This window comes from Malaya genurostris, chromosome 3, assembly GCF_030247185.1.
Source record: "Malaya genurostris strain Urasoe2022 chromosome 3, Malgen_1.1, whole genome shotgun sequence".
Classification (NCBI taxonomy): domain Eukaryota; kingdom Metazoa; phylum Arthropoda; class Insecta; order Diptera; family Culicidae; genus Malaya; species Malaya genurostris.
Window position 1 is genome coordinate 166,862,972 of NC_080572.1, and position 12,452 is coordinate 166,875,423.

Here is a 12,452-nt window from a genome sequence, read left to right on the forward strand (position 1 = left end):
GATCAAAAGTCGGTCTTTGCAGTGATTGTATAGCCTTTCTTTATGAAAAAGGCTAAAATATGCACGCACTTTTCTCGGAGGTTGCTAAACCAATTTTCACAAACTAAGATCCATGGTGAAAGGTCTTACAGTTTCCTAAAAATTTATAGAACATTTTATCCTGATTCGAATTGCAGTTCCGGAACTAAAGCGTGATAAGTGGAAAATTACCAATCTCATGAGTATTTTTTCACGAACGATGATCAAAAACAGGTCCAAATCCCATAAAACTGTCTAAATTTTATTTTTTATTTTGCAGAACTTGTTTGTTTGTGGATATATAAACTTAATTCGGCACTAATGGTTCCCCCGTTTCCTGTTCCGGAAGCACCGAAAGTGGTGAAGAAAAACTTCAAAAATCGAACTCACTTCGATTCCTCAGCTATGCTTGAACCGATTCTTGAACCAAATCTTAGATTAAATTAAAGCTCACATTGTCTCAAAAACTCCTGTGAAATTTCATCCGGATACGACTTCCGTTTCCGCAGATACAGGCAATGAGTATCGAAGTTTTCAAACCGCCATATAGCATGACAATACAACACCGGTACGTGCAACGTGTAACAGTTCAATGAACAGTTATTTTTGCGAATTCCACAGTAATAATTATTATGTTATGCGTAATATGAGAAAGGTATCATTAAACCACTAGGTGGATTAAAACAGGTTTTTATTAAGCTCTCAATTCAGTTTAGTTTAGTTTTTTTCCAATTAAAATGATCGGAAATGAAATACTGATTTGGAAAATTTCGCATCAATTTATACAATTTTATGAAAGTGTATGTAAAGATATACATTCAATTTCATGTTTAAAATATCTAAGCATCTGTGGTGTGTGCTTTTGGATGATTTCTATTCGAAAGAATACAGCAGTTTCATCGGAAGATTATTGATTGTAGAGTAACACAATTTCTCCACATACTGCATTTCGTATCCAATAACTAATTGATGAAAATACTTTCAAACTAACCCAACCAGGAATAGGCTCCAGCAAAATGAAACTGGTTTCAGAAAAAAAAAACTAGAGACTATGCCAATCATTCTGAAAGGTACAGATCGGCAGCCATTACTGACACAAGAGTCTCGTTCATCTCATCAATATGCTGATACTACTCATCGGATTCGATTCCCATCCCCTCGCAATGTCATGCCAAAAAAATCCTATCCTAGTTTAATTAATTAAACATGCTTACAGAATCAAATGCCACCTAGTTTGAATCACATGCAGTGCAGTACGCCTCTCATGTGATTGGTTGGATTTTGAAAGATAATATTTAAAATTTAGAACACCTAAGTAGAAATATTATATATTCATCTTCACCGAATTTCTTTAACGTAGCAGACCAACTACTTTATATACCTCATCTTAAAATACTTCACAACTAAAAGAGCAATTTGCTTAAGAAAATATACTCTCTGGTGGTACTAAAGCTATAAACTATTTCAACTATGGAATCACACCCGATATCACTTTCAGTGTCTGCTTCCTACCATATATTTCAGACTGAACAATGGAGTGGATCGGCATGCATATTTCAGTATATTTTCCGAGTGTGGCCCTTTTTGGTTTTCTTTCGATTATGCAAATTTTGAGACCGACCGATGTTCTAATGGAAGTGTTTACTTTTCAGCGTTGCCACTTACTAAAAAGGCTGCTTTTCTCGATAAGAAAAGCTATAGCCCTGATAATGGTGAACCACTTTGCTGAAAATAGTAATGATATTAAGCTTCATGAAATAAGAAGCAAATGCAGGTTAAATTAAATGGCAAACATGTGTTCCTGTGTACCGTAAAAGCTTGTTACAAACATTGACGTTTAGAAATGAATTGCATCATAAATTATTCATAATTATTTTCTTAAAAACTAAATAATGCGAGGCAGATGGCCTCATATCGGCCTCATATGAGCAGATACTCGGACGTAGCACATCACTCTATCCATCGTTGCTTTGACCAATCGCGTCAGTTTATCCGGGAAACCGTATTCGTGCATTATCTGCCATAGCTATTCTCGATCGATTGTGTCGTATGCCGCTTTGAAGTCAATGAATAGGTGATGCGTGGGTACGTTGTATTCACGACACTTCTGGAGTACTTGTCTTATCGCGAATATGTGATCCGTAGTGGTGCGGGCTCCAGTAAATCCCGCTTGGTACGGCCCTACGAATTCCTTAGCTATTGGTGATAGACGATGATAAAGGATTTGGGAAAGTACTTTGTAGGCGGCGTTGAGCAATGTGATTGCGCGGTAATTGCAACAATCTAGCTTATCGCCCTTTTTGTAGACGGGACATACCACTCCATCCATCCATTCCAGCGGTAGAATGTCCTCCTCCCAAATCTTGGAAATCATCCAGTGTAGCGCTCTGGCCAGTGCCTCTCCTCCATGTTTGAGCAGCTCGCCTGGCAACTGGTCATTGCCCGCGGCTTTGTTGTTCCTCAGCTTGCCGATCTCCTCACTTATCTCCGTCAGATCAGGTGCTGGGAATCTGTCGTCGGCTGAGCGTGCACCCAGATTGATTCCTGTACCGTTCTCTGTATCTTGTGCTTCGCCATTCAGAAGCTCGTCATAGTACTGCTTCCACCTGTCGATCACCTCACGTTCGTTCGTGAGAGGGTTACCACTGGTATCTCTGCACATTTCGGCCTGTGGCGTGTAGCCTCTACGTGAGCGGTTCACCTTCTCATAGAATTTCCGTGTATCATTTGCGCGGTACAGCGTTCGCTCTAGTGCGGTGTTGCAGCATACTCGCCCTTGCTGCATTCTTCCCTTCGATCAACTGCTGGCATTCGCCGTCGAACCAGTCATTTCCTCGATTCGATAACCTCGTACCTAGAACGGTTGCAGCAGTGCTACTCACGGAGGACCTTATGTTCCTCCAGCCGTCTTCAAGAGTCGCCGCGCAAAGCTGCTCTTCCGTTGGTAGCACTAGCTCCAGTTGTTGCGCGTATTCCTCTGCAGTACGAATGCTACGTAGCTGATCGAGATTGAGTCCCGGCGTTCCTGTGCGACGAGTATTGTGCACCGTCGATAGTTTTGAGCGCATACAAACCGCGACAAGGTAGTGGTCAGAATCAGTATTGGCACTGCGGTAGGTTCGAACATTGATGACGTCGGAGAAGAATCGCCCGTCGATGAGAACGTAGTCGATTTGATTTTCCGTATGTTGATCAGGTGATCTCCAGGTGGCTTTGTGGATATCTTTGCGGGGGAAGAAGGTGCTTCGAACTACCATTCCTCGGGAGGCTGCAAAGTTTATGCGATCACGGATCTGTACATTGCCTCCCTGCCTACCTGAGCATTCATGTCGCCGATGACGAGTTTTGCATCCCGCCGTGGGCAGCTGCCGTAGGTTTGTTCCAACTGCGCGTAGAATGCTTCCTTCTCGTCATCGGGTCTCGTCTCAAGTAGGCAGTGCACGTTGATGATGCTGTAATTGAAGAAACGGCCCTTGATCTTAAATACGCACATTCTATCACTGATTGGCTGCCACCCAATCACGCGCTGGCGCATCTTGCCCAACACTACAAATCCCGTTCCTAGAACGTTGGTTGTGTCGCAGCTCCGGTAGAAGGCAGCCGCTCGATGCCCACTTTTCCACACCTTCTGTCCCGTCTAACAAAGTACCTGCAGTGCTACGACATCGAAGCCGTGGATTTGAAGCTCATCATGCAGCATTCGGTCGTATCCTGGGAAGCCAAGTGATTTGCAGTTCCATGTGCCAAGCTTCCAATCGTAGTCCTTTGTTCGTTGCGTAGGTCTTTGCCGATTATTCCGAGTCGTATTTATATCCTGATTATTCGTAACAAAGTGTTTTCCGGGCGGCTTGTTAGGCCTGCACCAACCTCCTGTCTCGCCGGAGGGCCATCGTGTCAGCACTGTTTAGAGTCCCACACTGACACAATGACGGTATTCAGCCGCTCCTAACATGGAGAACAGACGCTGTTTCGAGCCGCCCAAGCAAGGGGAACAGACGCTCGGGTAGGCTCGCTCTCTGTAAAGAGAAGGCAAGCCCCCCTTCCCTGTCAGCATACGACCAAGGTCCCACCGGGGTTGGTTACCCGATCTTTCCTATGGTTACCCGTATCCCAGCCGGTACCGCGGGGAGGTAGGGATAGGAGTTACTGGACAAGAGGCTAAGAACCACATTGGTGCCTGAATTGCGCATTGTCCAGTCGTTTATCAACCAGGGTTATGTTACAAATGCAATAAACCGATTCAAAATTCGCAAATCCAATTTTAAGTAAGTTATGGACCACTATACTACCCACACACTCGCATATCAGTCCCACACAAGCACAATAAATAAAAAAAATCGGAAATAAAATTTTGATCGTCTTTCTCTCGACATGCCGATTTTCCATATGGAACTGATATGCAACTGTGGGCAGAATACTTTCAGTGAGAACTCACAGACATAAAACGCCACAATTGTCAATTCCTTTTTCATACATGGATAAAAATCTATTACCGGTACCATGATTTTTTAATCATGAAATCATGAACCATGCCTTCTCATGAAATTTCATAAGCAAAAATATTGATATCATGAACATTTTCATGGAAGATGTGTTATTGTGCATGATACCAATCATTTTGTTCATAAAATCATGACTTATTATTCATGATAGACATGATCCATGGTTTCATGATTTTTAATCATGGTACCGGCAATGGTTTTTTACCCGTGTATAGAAAGCCTATGCAATCACAGCTTAAACCAACTTTTGAACCAATGCTCGGATATTCCGTTCGAATCAGTTCGTCGAGATCGCAAAATGTCAGTGTCAATATACAAATAATGTCACTCATTTTTATCGTAGGATAGCTGAACCGATTTTCACAAACTTACAATAAAATAAAACGTCTTCTGGTACCATCGAAAATGTCTGAATTTATGTGGATATGCAAATATACAGTGTGATATCCCATTTCCGGTTCCGCAGTTACAGGGTGTTAAAGGAAAAAATTTTAAGGTCATTTTTCATTACGTAAACTTGCGAAAGAATCGAATTCCATAAAACTGTTTGGTAAATTCTTCAAATTCCAAGCGGAGCCCCGGTTTCCTGTTCGGAAAGTACCGAAAACATTGATCATGCATTTCTAACCGAACCTGACTGATTTTCCTCCGAGTTGACTTAGGATATTTTCACTAAATTAGCAATGGTCATGCCCTTTTTCGCTGGATTTAGCCTCGTACTAGTACTCGAATGATGATTCGAAGTGGTACAAGGCTAATCAGGCCAACTTCGTGCCGAAAGATTTTAATCCCCCGAACGCACCGTAAGTATGGTCAATTGAGCTTCGGAGACATCGGGAGGAAGATATGAAGCATAAATGGACTTTTACGCAAAAAAGTACAAACGTTGTACAAGACTTTATGAGTAGTGTTAAGAAAAAAGTTCGTGCATTTAGGTATGATACTGAAATTGATTAAAACGAACATGAAGAAAGTTATATGATATCTTTTATTCATGATGATCAGTTGATTGGATGATTTTTACCGAATATATTCTTGTGATCCAATTTGAATCCGTACGCCCTTTATTACTGGTATACGATTCATCTTCACATTGTTAAGATTTAATTTAGGTGTTTTTGTTACAAGGGGTGACTTTTGAGCACTAATAATATTTATCAAATCATGTAAGGTTATTACTATTAGGATATCATTTGCTTTCGCAATTCAATCACTATTGTTGTGAAGATAATTCTGATATTACTTGTCATGTGAAATGGAGAACTTGTAAGCTAAATAAGTTTGGGAAGGACGGATGTATCATTGGTTCTGGTATTTTTAACATTAACTCTTTTTTAAGTCTGAAGATCCTGTCATATCGTACAACTAGCAGCTAATGAACTATAGATGTTGTTGGCGCGTTTTTTGGGGCCAAGGAGGTGAACTTTTCCAACGGTAAATGACGATAATAATTTTCTCGATCAACAACCAAGTGCCATCGTCATAGCAACGAAAACAGAAAAACTCTTGCTGTATCTTGCTATTTATTATGTTAACGCTTCGAGGTCTAATTTAATACTAAAGTTTTTGCATGCTATGTAGGCTGTTTTATAGGACGGATCGCTGTTTATGTTGATACTATGGTTACTGATTATAATTAATTTACAGAGCGAACGATTTCTTCGCGAACATACTCCCCACGGCTGTGAAGAATTCACTGAACTAAGGAAGTATCTTTGTTGTCTTTAATCGGTAGAACTGATAATTTTGATACTGCTCGTCTGTAAATAGAACCACCAATACATACATCTACTGTTCGCACCATATTATCTGCACCTGGATAGACTTGCACGATTTTTCTCATTTTCCAACATTGGGGTGGCATATCCCTTTGCTCAAGTAAAACGATCATGCCGGGTTGAATGTTTGGCTGTCTTTGAAGATTTTTTCCTCTTGGCTGCAAACTCAGCAAATAATCCCGACTCCATTGCTTCCAGAACTGCTCACGGAGATGTTGAAGGTATTGCCATCTTGACTGACGATTGATTGGTATTTCATTGTAACAAGGCTCTGGGGTAGCTATGAGGGAACGACCAATTAAAAAATGGCCCGTAGTTAATATATCTATTTCTGGATCGGATGTTGCGCATAACGGTCTAGAATTCATTATAGCCTCAACTTGGGTAAGAACTGTAGCATATTCTTCAAATGTCAGATGAGCAGCTTTCAATGTTCTCTTGAGATGATATTTTGCGGTTTTTACGGCACTTTCCCACAAGCCCCCAAAGTTCGGTGCTTCCGGTGGAATGAATTTCCAAGAAATCTCTTTGGGCTGGCAGAATGATGAAATCTCATTGATAGCACTACTGGTTTGAAATTGGAGGTATAGCTCGTGTAATTCAGACTTAGCTCCCTTGAAATTGGAACCGTTGTCGGAGTAAATTTCTTGACAAAAACCTCTTTGGCTGACGAAACGCTTCAATGCTGCAAGGAATGCGGCGGTTGATGTATCTGAAACCAATTCCAAGTGGGCTGCTTTGGTTGCCATACAAATAAATACTGCTATATATGCATTCACTATTTTTGGTTTATGTCGACCTTCTTTGACAAATACTGGTCCGGCGCAATCAATACCTGTTTTCAGAAACGGTGCTGCGGGTGTAACTCGACAAGACGGCAGATTTCCTATCAATTGACTGGAACTTCAAGGGTTCGAACGGAAACATGTGATGCAGCTCCTGGTTATTTTTCTGACAGATGATCTTCCCTTTAGCAGCCAGAAACGTAAATTTGAAGTTGTTAACAGAGTAGTAGGACCTATATGCATATTTTCTTCATGGTATGTACGGATGAGTTGATCGGTAATTGGATGTTTTGGAAGTATGATTGGGTGCTTCATATCGAAAGGCAAACGAGAGTTCTGAAGCCTTCCTCCAACACGCAAAATGCCATTGTCGTAGATCGGATCAAGAGAAGAAATGTTTTTGTACGGCCTTCTGGACATCATACGATGAATCTCGTCACCAAGAGCTTCGTGTTGAATCACCTTGATAATCAAATGCAGTGCTGAGCGAAGTTCTTGGATTGTAAGATAGTGATACAAACTTCGTTCATTCGATGATTTCAATTTACAATTACTGATGAATCGCAGCACCAACTCGAGAACCCTCTGCATTTTCCTGAATGAACTGAACTTGGAGAACACAGGTAACTTTTCCTCGTTGACAACAGGGGCCACATTAAGGTGAACCTTTCTTAATTCTGGAAGATCTTCATCTGGAATATCATCAGGAATCTCCAACTTGTAATCGGCTTTGCTTAGAAACTTCGGCGCGTTCCACCAAAGCTCATTTGTACTCAAAGCGAGTGGCAGTTGACCTCTGGATATAATATCGGCAGGATTTTGCTTAGATCTGATGTAATTCCATGTGCAACCTTGAGTGTTTTTCATAATTTCCATTACTCGGTTTTGAACGAACAATTCAAGTGATGGTAAAGGTTTTTGAAGCCATGCTAGAACTACCTGACTGTCACTCCACAGAATCACATCTGATATTTTTAATTGGAAGGAATCCAGGACTTTCACCAATAGACGAGACAGTAATCGAGCACCAAGCAATTCTTTACGTGGAATAGTCATTTCTGCAATCGGAGATACCTTGGATTTACTGCACAGCATATTCAGTCGAATTGTACCATCAGACAGGATGCAACGAGTATAGATGACTGCACCATATGCAGCAGCAGATGCATCTGAGAAACCATGAAATTCGATATTTTTGATACCACTAGTTATAGTACATCGGGGAATCTTTATACTGTTAACATGGAATAACGATTTACGAAATTGCAGCCATGACACAAGTACCTCTTCTTCTAATGGATCATCCCAAGCGAGTCCAGCTTTCCAAATCCTCTGCATAATTATTTTGGCAATAATGGTAACTGGAGATATGAGACCAAGCGGGTCGAACAGCCTGCTAATCTCGGATAGTACCGAGCGCTTCGTATGTGGGTTTTCTTCTCTGTTGGTAATATTGACGTTGAACACAAATTCGTCCTGTTGTGGGCTCCACACCAAACCCAATGTTTTCATTACGTTAACTGAACTGTTATCAAGATGCACTAATTTCTCACGATCGGATTCGGGAATTTGGTTGAGAACTTCTATGGCATTGGAACACCATTTGTGAACAGGAAAACCACCTCGCTCGAGTAGTTGCTGTATTTGAGATTGACATTCAATCGCCTCTCTTATTTCGTTCAGCGAGTGGGAATGAATCGCCTTCATCTTCGCAAAGCTGCATTAAACATCGGGTAGCCAAATAAGGAGCTGCAGATGTCCCATAGGTAACTGTTGTAAGTTCCAAAATACGAAGAGAGTCGTCTGGGTTTGAACGCCAAAATATTCGTTGAAACCTTGTATGCTCAGGTATAACGCGTATTTGCCGGTACATTTTTGTAATGTCGGCAGTAAACACCACTTGATGTTTTCGAAACCGTAGTAGAATGCTGAAAATGTCACTCTGAAGTGTTGCTCCGACTTGTAGAACATCGTTCAATGACTTCTCAGCTCGCGATGATTTGGCAGAAGCGTCAAAGACAACCCGAATTTTGGTAGTTGAACTTGATAGGCGGAAAATAGCATGATGCGGCAGATAATAACCGCTACAACTGATATCATCATCAGATTCAACCACTTCTTGGCAATGACCTAGCTGCTCGTATTCCTCGATAAACTTGCAATATTCCTGCTTTAAGACAGGATTTTTTCGAAATCTTCTTTCAAACGCAAGGAATCTTCGCATAGCCAAGCTACGATTGTTTCCCAACTCCTGTACAGAATCTCGAAACGGTAAACTAACCATATAACGACCGGTCACGTCTCGAGTATGACTGGATTGGAATATTTTTTCGCACTCATCTTGCTCGAAACTTAAAGTAGCAGACTCTGCAATTTCCTCCAGCTCCCAAAATTGGCGAAGAATATCGGAAATGGAGTCGGTTGTGGATACTAAGCACTGCTGAGAAGTAATTGCACCGTCGAAATCACCTGCAACTACCCACCCGAAGTGTGTTTCTTGAAGTTCTGGCAAATTATTCTTTAACTGCATTCGACCTGTTTTCAGCAACCGCAAAAACTGTGAAGCACCGATTAGCATGTCGATATCAGAAGGGATGTTAAATTTTGGATCTGCCATAGGTAGATTAACGTCGATTGGCCACGAAGAAATATCGATTTTTGCAGATGGAATAGGTCCGGTAATTTTGGGAACCACTAAGCATTCGATGCATGTTGTGAAATCGGATAATCTGGATTCCACCTTCACCACTAGTTTTTCCTTGGCACAAGCTTTGGCTTCTCCAATTCCAGCAATAGGAACATACACAGCCTGTTTTTCAAACTTCAAACGATCTGCCAAGGTCTTGTAAATGAAATTTACTTGCGAACCACAATCCAATAGAACTCGACATGGTATTTACACTGATCCTTGATTAGCACAACAGCAGTCATAAGCATCACGGAATTAGAATTACTGCAAGCTACAACAGTTTGCGGATACTTCAAACTGTCCTTGCCGGTTTTGTACATTGGATCTGGAGTCTGGCTTGATGGTGGGGCTTCTTTAAAAACACTCTCTTCATGTAGTAAAGTGTGATGTCTCTTATGGCAGCGATAGCAGGATTTTTTTGATGAGCAGTCCAATGACCTGTGACCGAGCCGAAGGCAATTGAAACAAATGTTCAGCTCCTTCACTTTCTCAATTCGTTGAGTTGTTGACAGTTTGTTGAACTCCGGGCACTCAAAATGACGATGGTTGCCGCCACATACCTGACAGGAACTTACACCAGTGACAGTAGTTACAGCATGTGATTTTTGATTGAGTGTTCTTGAACTGGATTGCTGTTTTGGTACGGCTTCTCTTGTTGTAATCTGGTGCCGATTTTGGAACCTTTCCAAAACTTGGCATTCGTTTCGTAAAAACAGTGCGGTTTCTTCATATTTGGGCAATTTGGCATGTTGCTGGATTCTCTTCCACAGTTGAAGAGTTTGTTCATCTAATCGCGTGGTAAGGATCTTCGTGAGAATAAGACCAGAAAGTTCATCAACTACTAATCCTTGGTACTCGAGACCACCAACATGTCGGTTAAATGTTTTTAGTAGCTCGAGTAAATCCTTATGGTTGCGTTTGGTCATCGGTTTCATCTCGAGCAGTCCTTCAAGATGAGTATCGACGATTACTCTTGGGTTTTCAAATTGGTCGCTCAGCTGCTTCCATGTTTGTTGAAAATTATTGTCAACTATCATTTTTGCCGTAATTAATCCAGAAGCATCATCTATCAGCGCCTTATCAAGGTGGTGTAACTTTACTGCATCGGAATTACAACTACGCCCGATAATGTCTTCAAACATTGTTCGGAATTTCGGCCAATTTTCCACCTTCCCATCGAAAGTGGGAACTGGAGCTCTAAGTGATTGCTGTTGAATGGTTGCGGAAGAACTTATATCTCGAACAGCAGCAGGAGAAAGGTTTTCGACGAGGTGCTCAATTAAAGAAAGCGTGTCCGTATGAAGAGCGTCGAAAATGTCCAGGGCTTCATCTTCATCTTCAATTTCATCGGAAGGGGTAACCTCAACAATTGCTTGGTGAATCGTAATAAACTCGTTATAGTGCAATTCTAGTTTCTTCGCGAATACTTTTAGCAGTGATGCACTTATTTTACTGGGATCGTTATTTGCTTCCTCCAGCGTTCGGCTTGGGAGCGGGTCATATCGCCGAAAGCCATTTCGCCTAAAGTCGTTTCGCCGAATGCCATTTCGCCGAAAGTCGTTTCGCCGAATAGGTCATTTCGCCGAAAGTCGTTTCGCCGAAAGGATCATTTCGCCGAAAGGGTCATCTCGCCGAAAGGGTCATTTTGCCGAAAGGGTAATTTTGCCGTAAGGGTCATATCTCCTGCATGTTATGTCTCCTGTATAACTGATGTGGCGCAGCCACATAACCGAAGCCAAGATGGTTCGGCGGCACGAAGCCGCCGAGCCGACGCCAGCTGAGTCGGCCGCCGATCCGCCGTCGGAAGCGGCGGCCTCTTGCATACAAACCTGTAACCGCCTCGTTTGCCCGGTCTACTCAAAGCTAGGTTTCTTTGCTTTAGTTAGGTCCGAACGAGCGGTAGCGAGGTCGGACAGCACATGAACTAAAACGATGTGGCGTAGCCGCATTAGTATTTTATCATTTTCACTTAACAAACGGAAAATACCACCTACATTTGCCTGGTAGATACACCTATGCAATTGCATTGATGCTTACTAGCTAATAGTCAACAAGTTTTCTTGGAAACTACTTTCTGAGGTTCATGAATCAATCTTTATTCAAGAGTACAACAATCAATCATTATTCAAGAAGTACAATGGTAAGTTAACAAAACGGGCGTTAACGCTATCATCTTTCGTTTGTCTTTAATTAAAATCAATTCTAATTACGATTTCAAGACGATTTCAGGATTCGGCGAAATGACCCTTTCGGCGAAATGGCTTTCGGCGAAGTGACCCATTCGGCGAAATGTCATTCGGAGAAATAACCCTTTCGGCGAAATGACTTTCGGCGAAACGACTTTCGGTGAAATGGCTTTCGGCGAAATGACCCTGATCCCTAGTTTCTTCGCGAATACTTTTAGCAGTGATGCACTTATTTTACTGGGATCGTTATTTGCTTCCTCCAGCGTTCGGCTTATCGTGCTTACTCTATTCTGGATCTTGGTACGTTGATGCATTAAACATGCTTTGGAATCTACCTTCTCAGTGCTGATGATGGGCTCTGCCTTGGGAGTATGGTGTACCTTCGGTGGCATTTTCCTTCTTTTCTCTGATTACTGGTTCTTGATGACTTGCATCTGATAGGTGGACATCCGGTTCGAAGGGCCATATGTTGGCGCGTTTTTTGGGGCCAAGGA

General features: G+C 41.9%; 2 protein-coding genes across 3 annotated transcripts in view; one reads left to right on the plus strand and one right to left on the minus strand.

The window, feature by feature from the left end:
• Positions 1-12,350, minus strand: part of LOC131434092 (uncharacterized) — a 41,990-nt gene extending 29,640 nt beyond the window's left edge. Inside the window, exons 1-6 of the mRNA XM_058600738.1 lie at positions 12,197-12,350; positions 9,984-11,144; positions 9,365-9,915; positions 8,955-9,250; positions 7,347-8,800; positions 7,134-7,266 (exon numbers count right to left, since the gene is read on the minus strand). Of these exons, the coding sequence (XP_058456721.1) occupies positions 7,134-7,266; positions 7,347-8,800; positions 8,955-9,250; positions 9,365-9,915; positions 9,984-11,144; positions 12,197-12,350 (3,749 nt within the window). The remainder of the gene's footprint in view (positions 1-7,133; positions 7,267-7,346; positions 8,801-8,954; positions 9,251-9,364; positions 9,916-9,983; positions 11,145-12,196) is intronic.
• LOC131436379 (uncharacterized) overlaps positions 1-12,452 on the plus strand; it is a 731,094-nt gene that overhangs the window by 101,082 nt on the left and 617,560 nt on the right. The window lies entirely within an intron of this gene.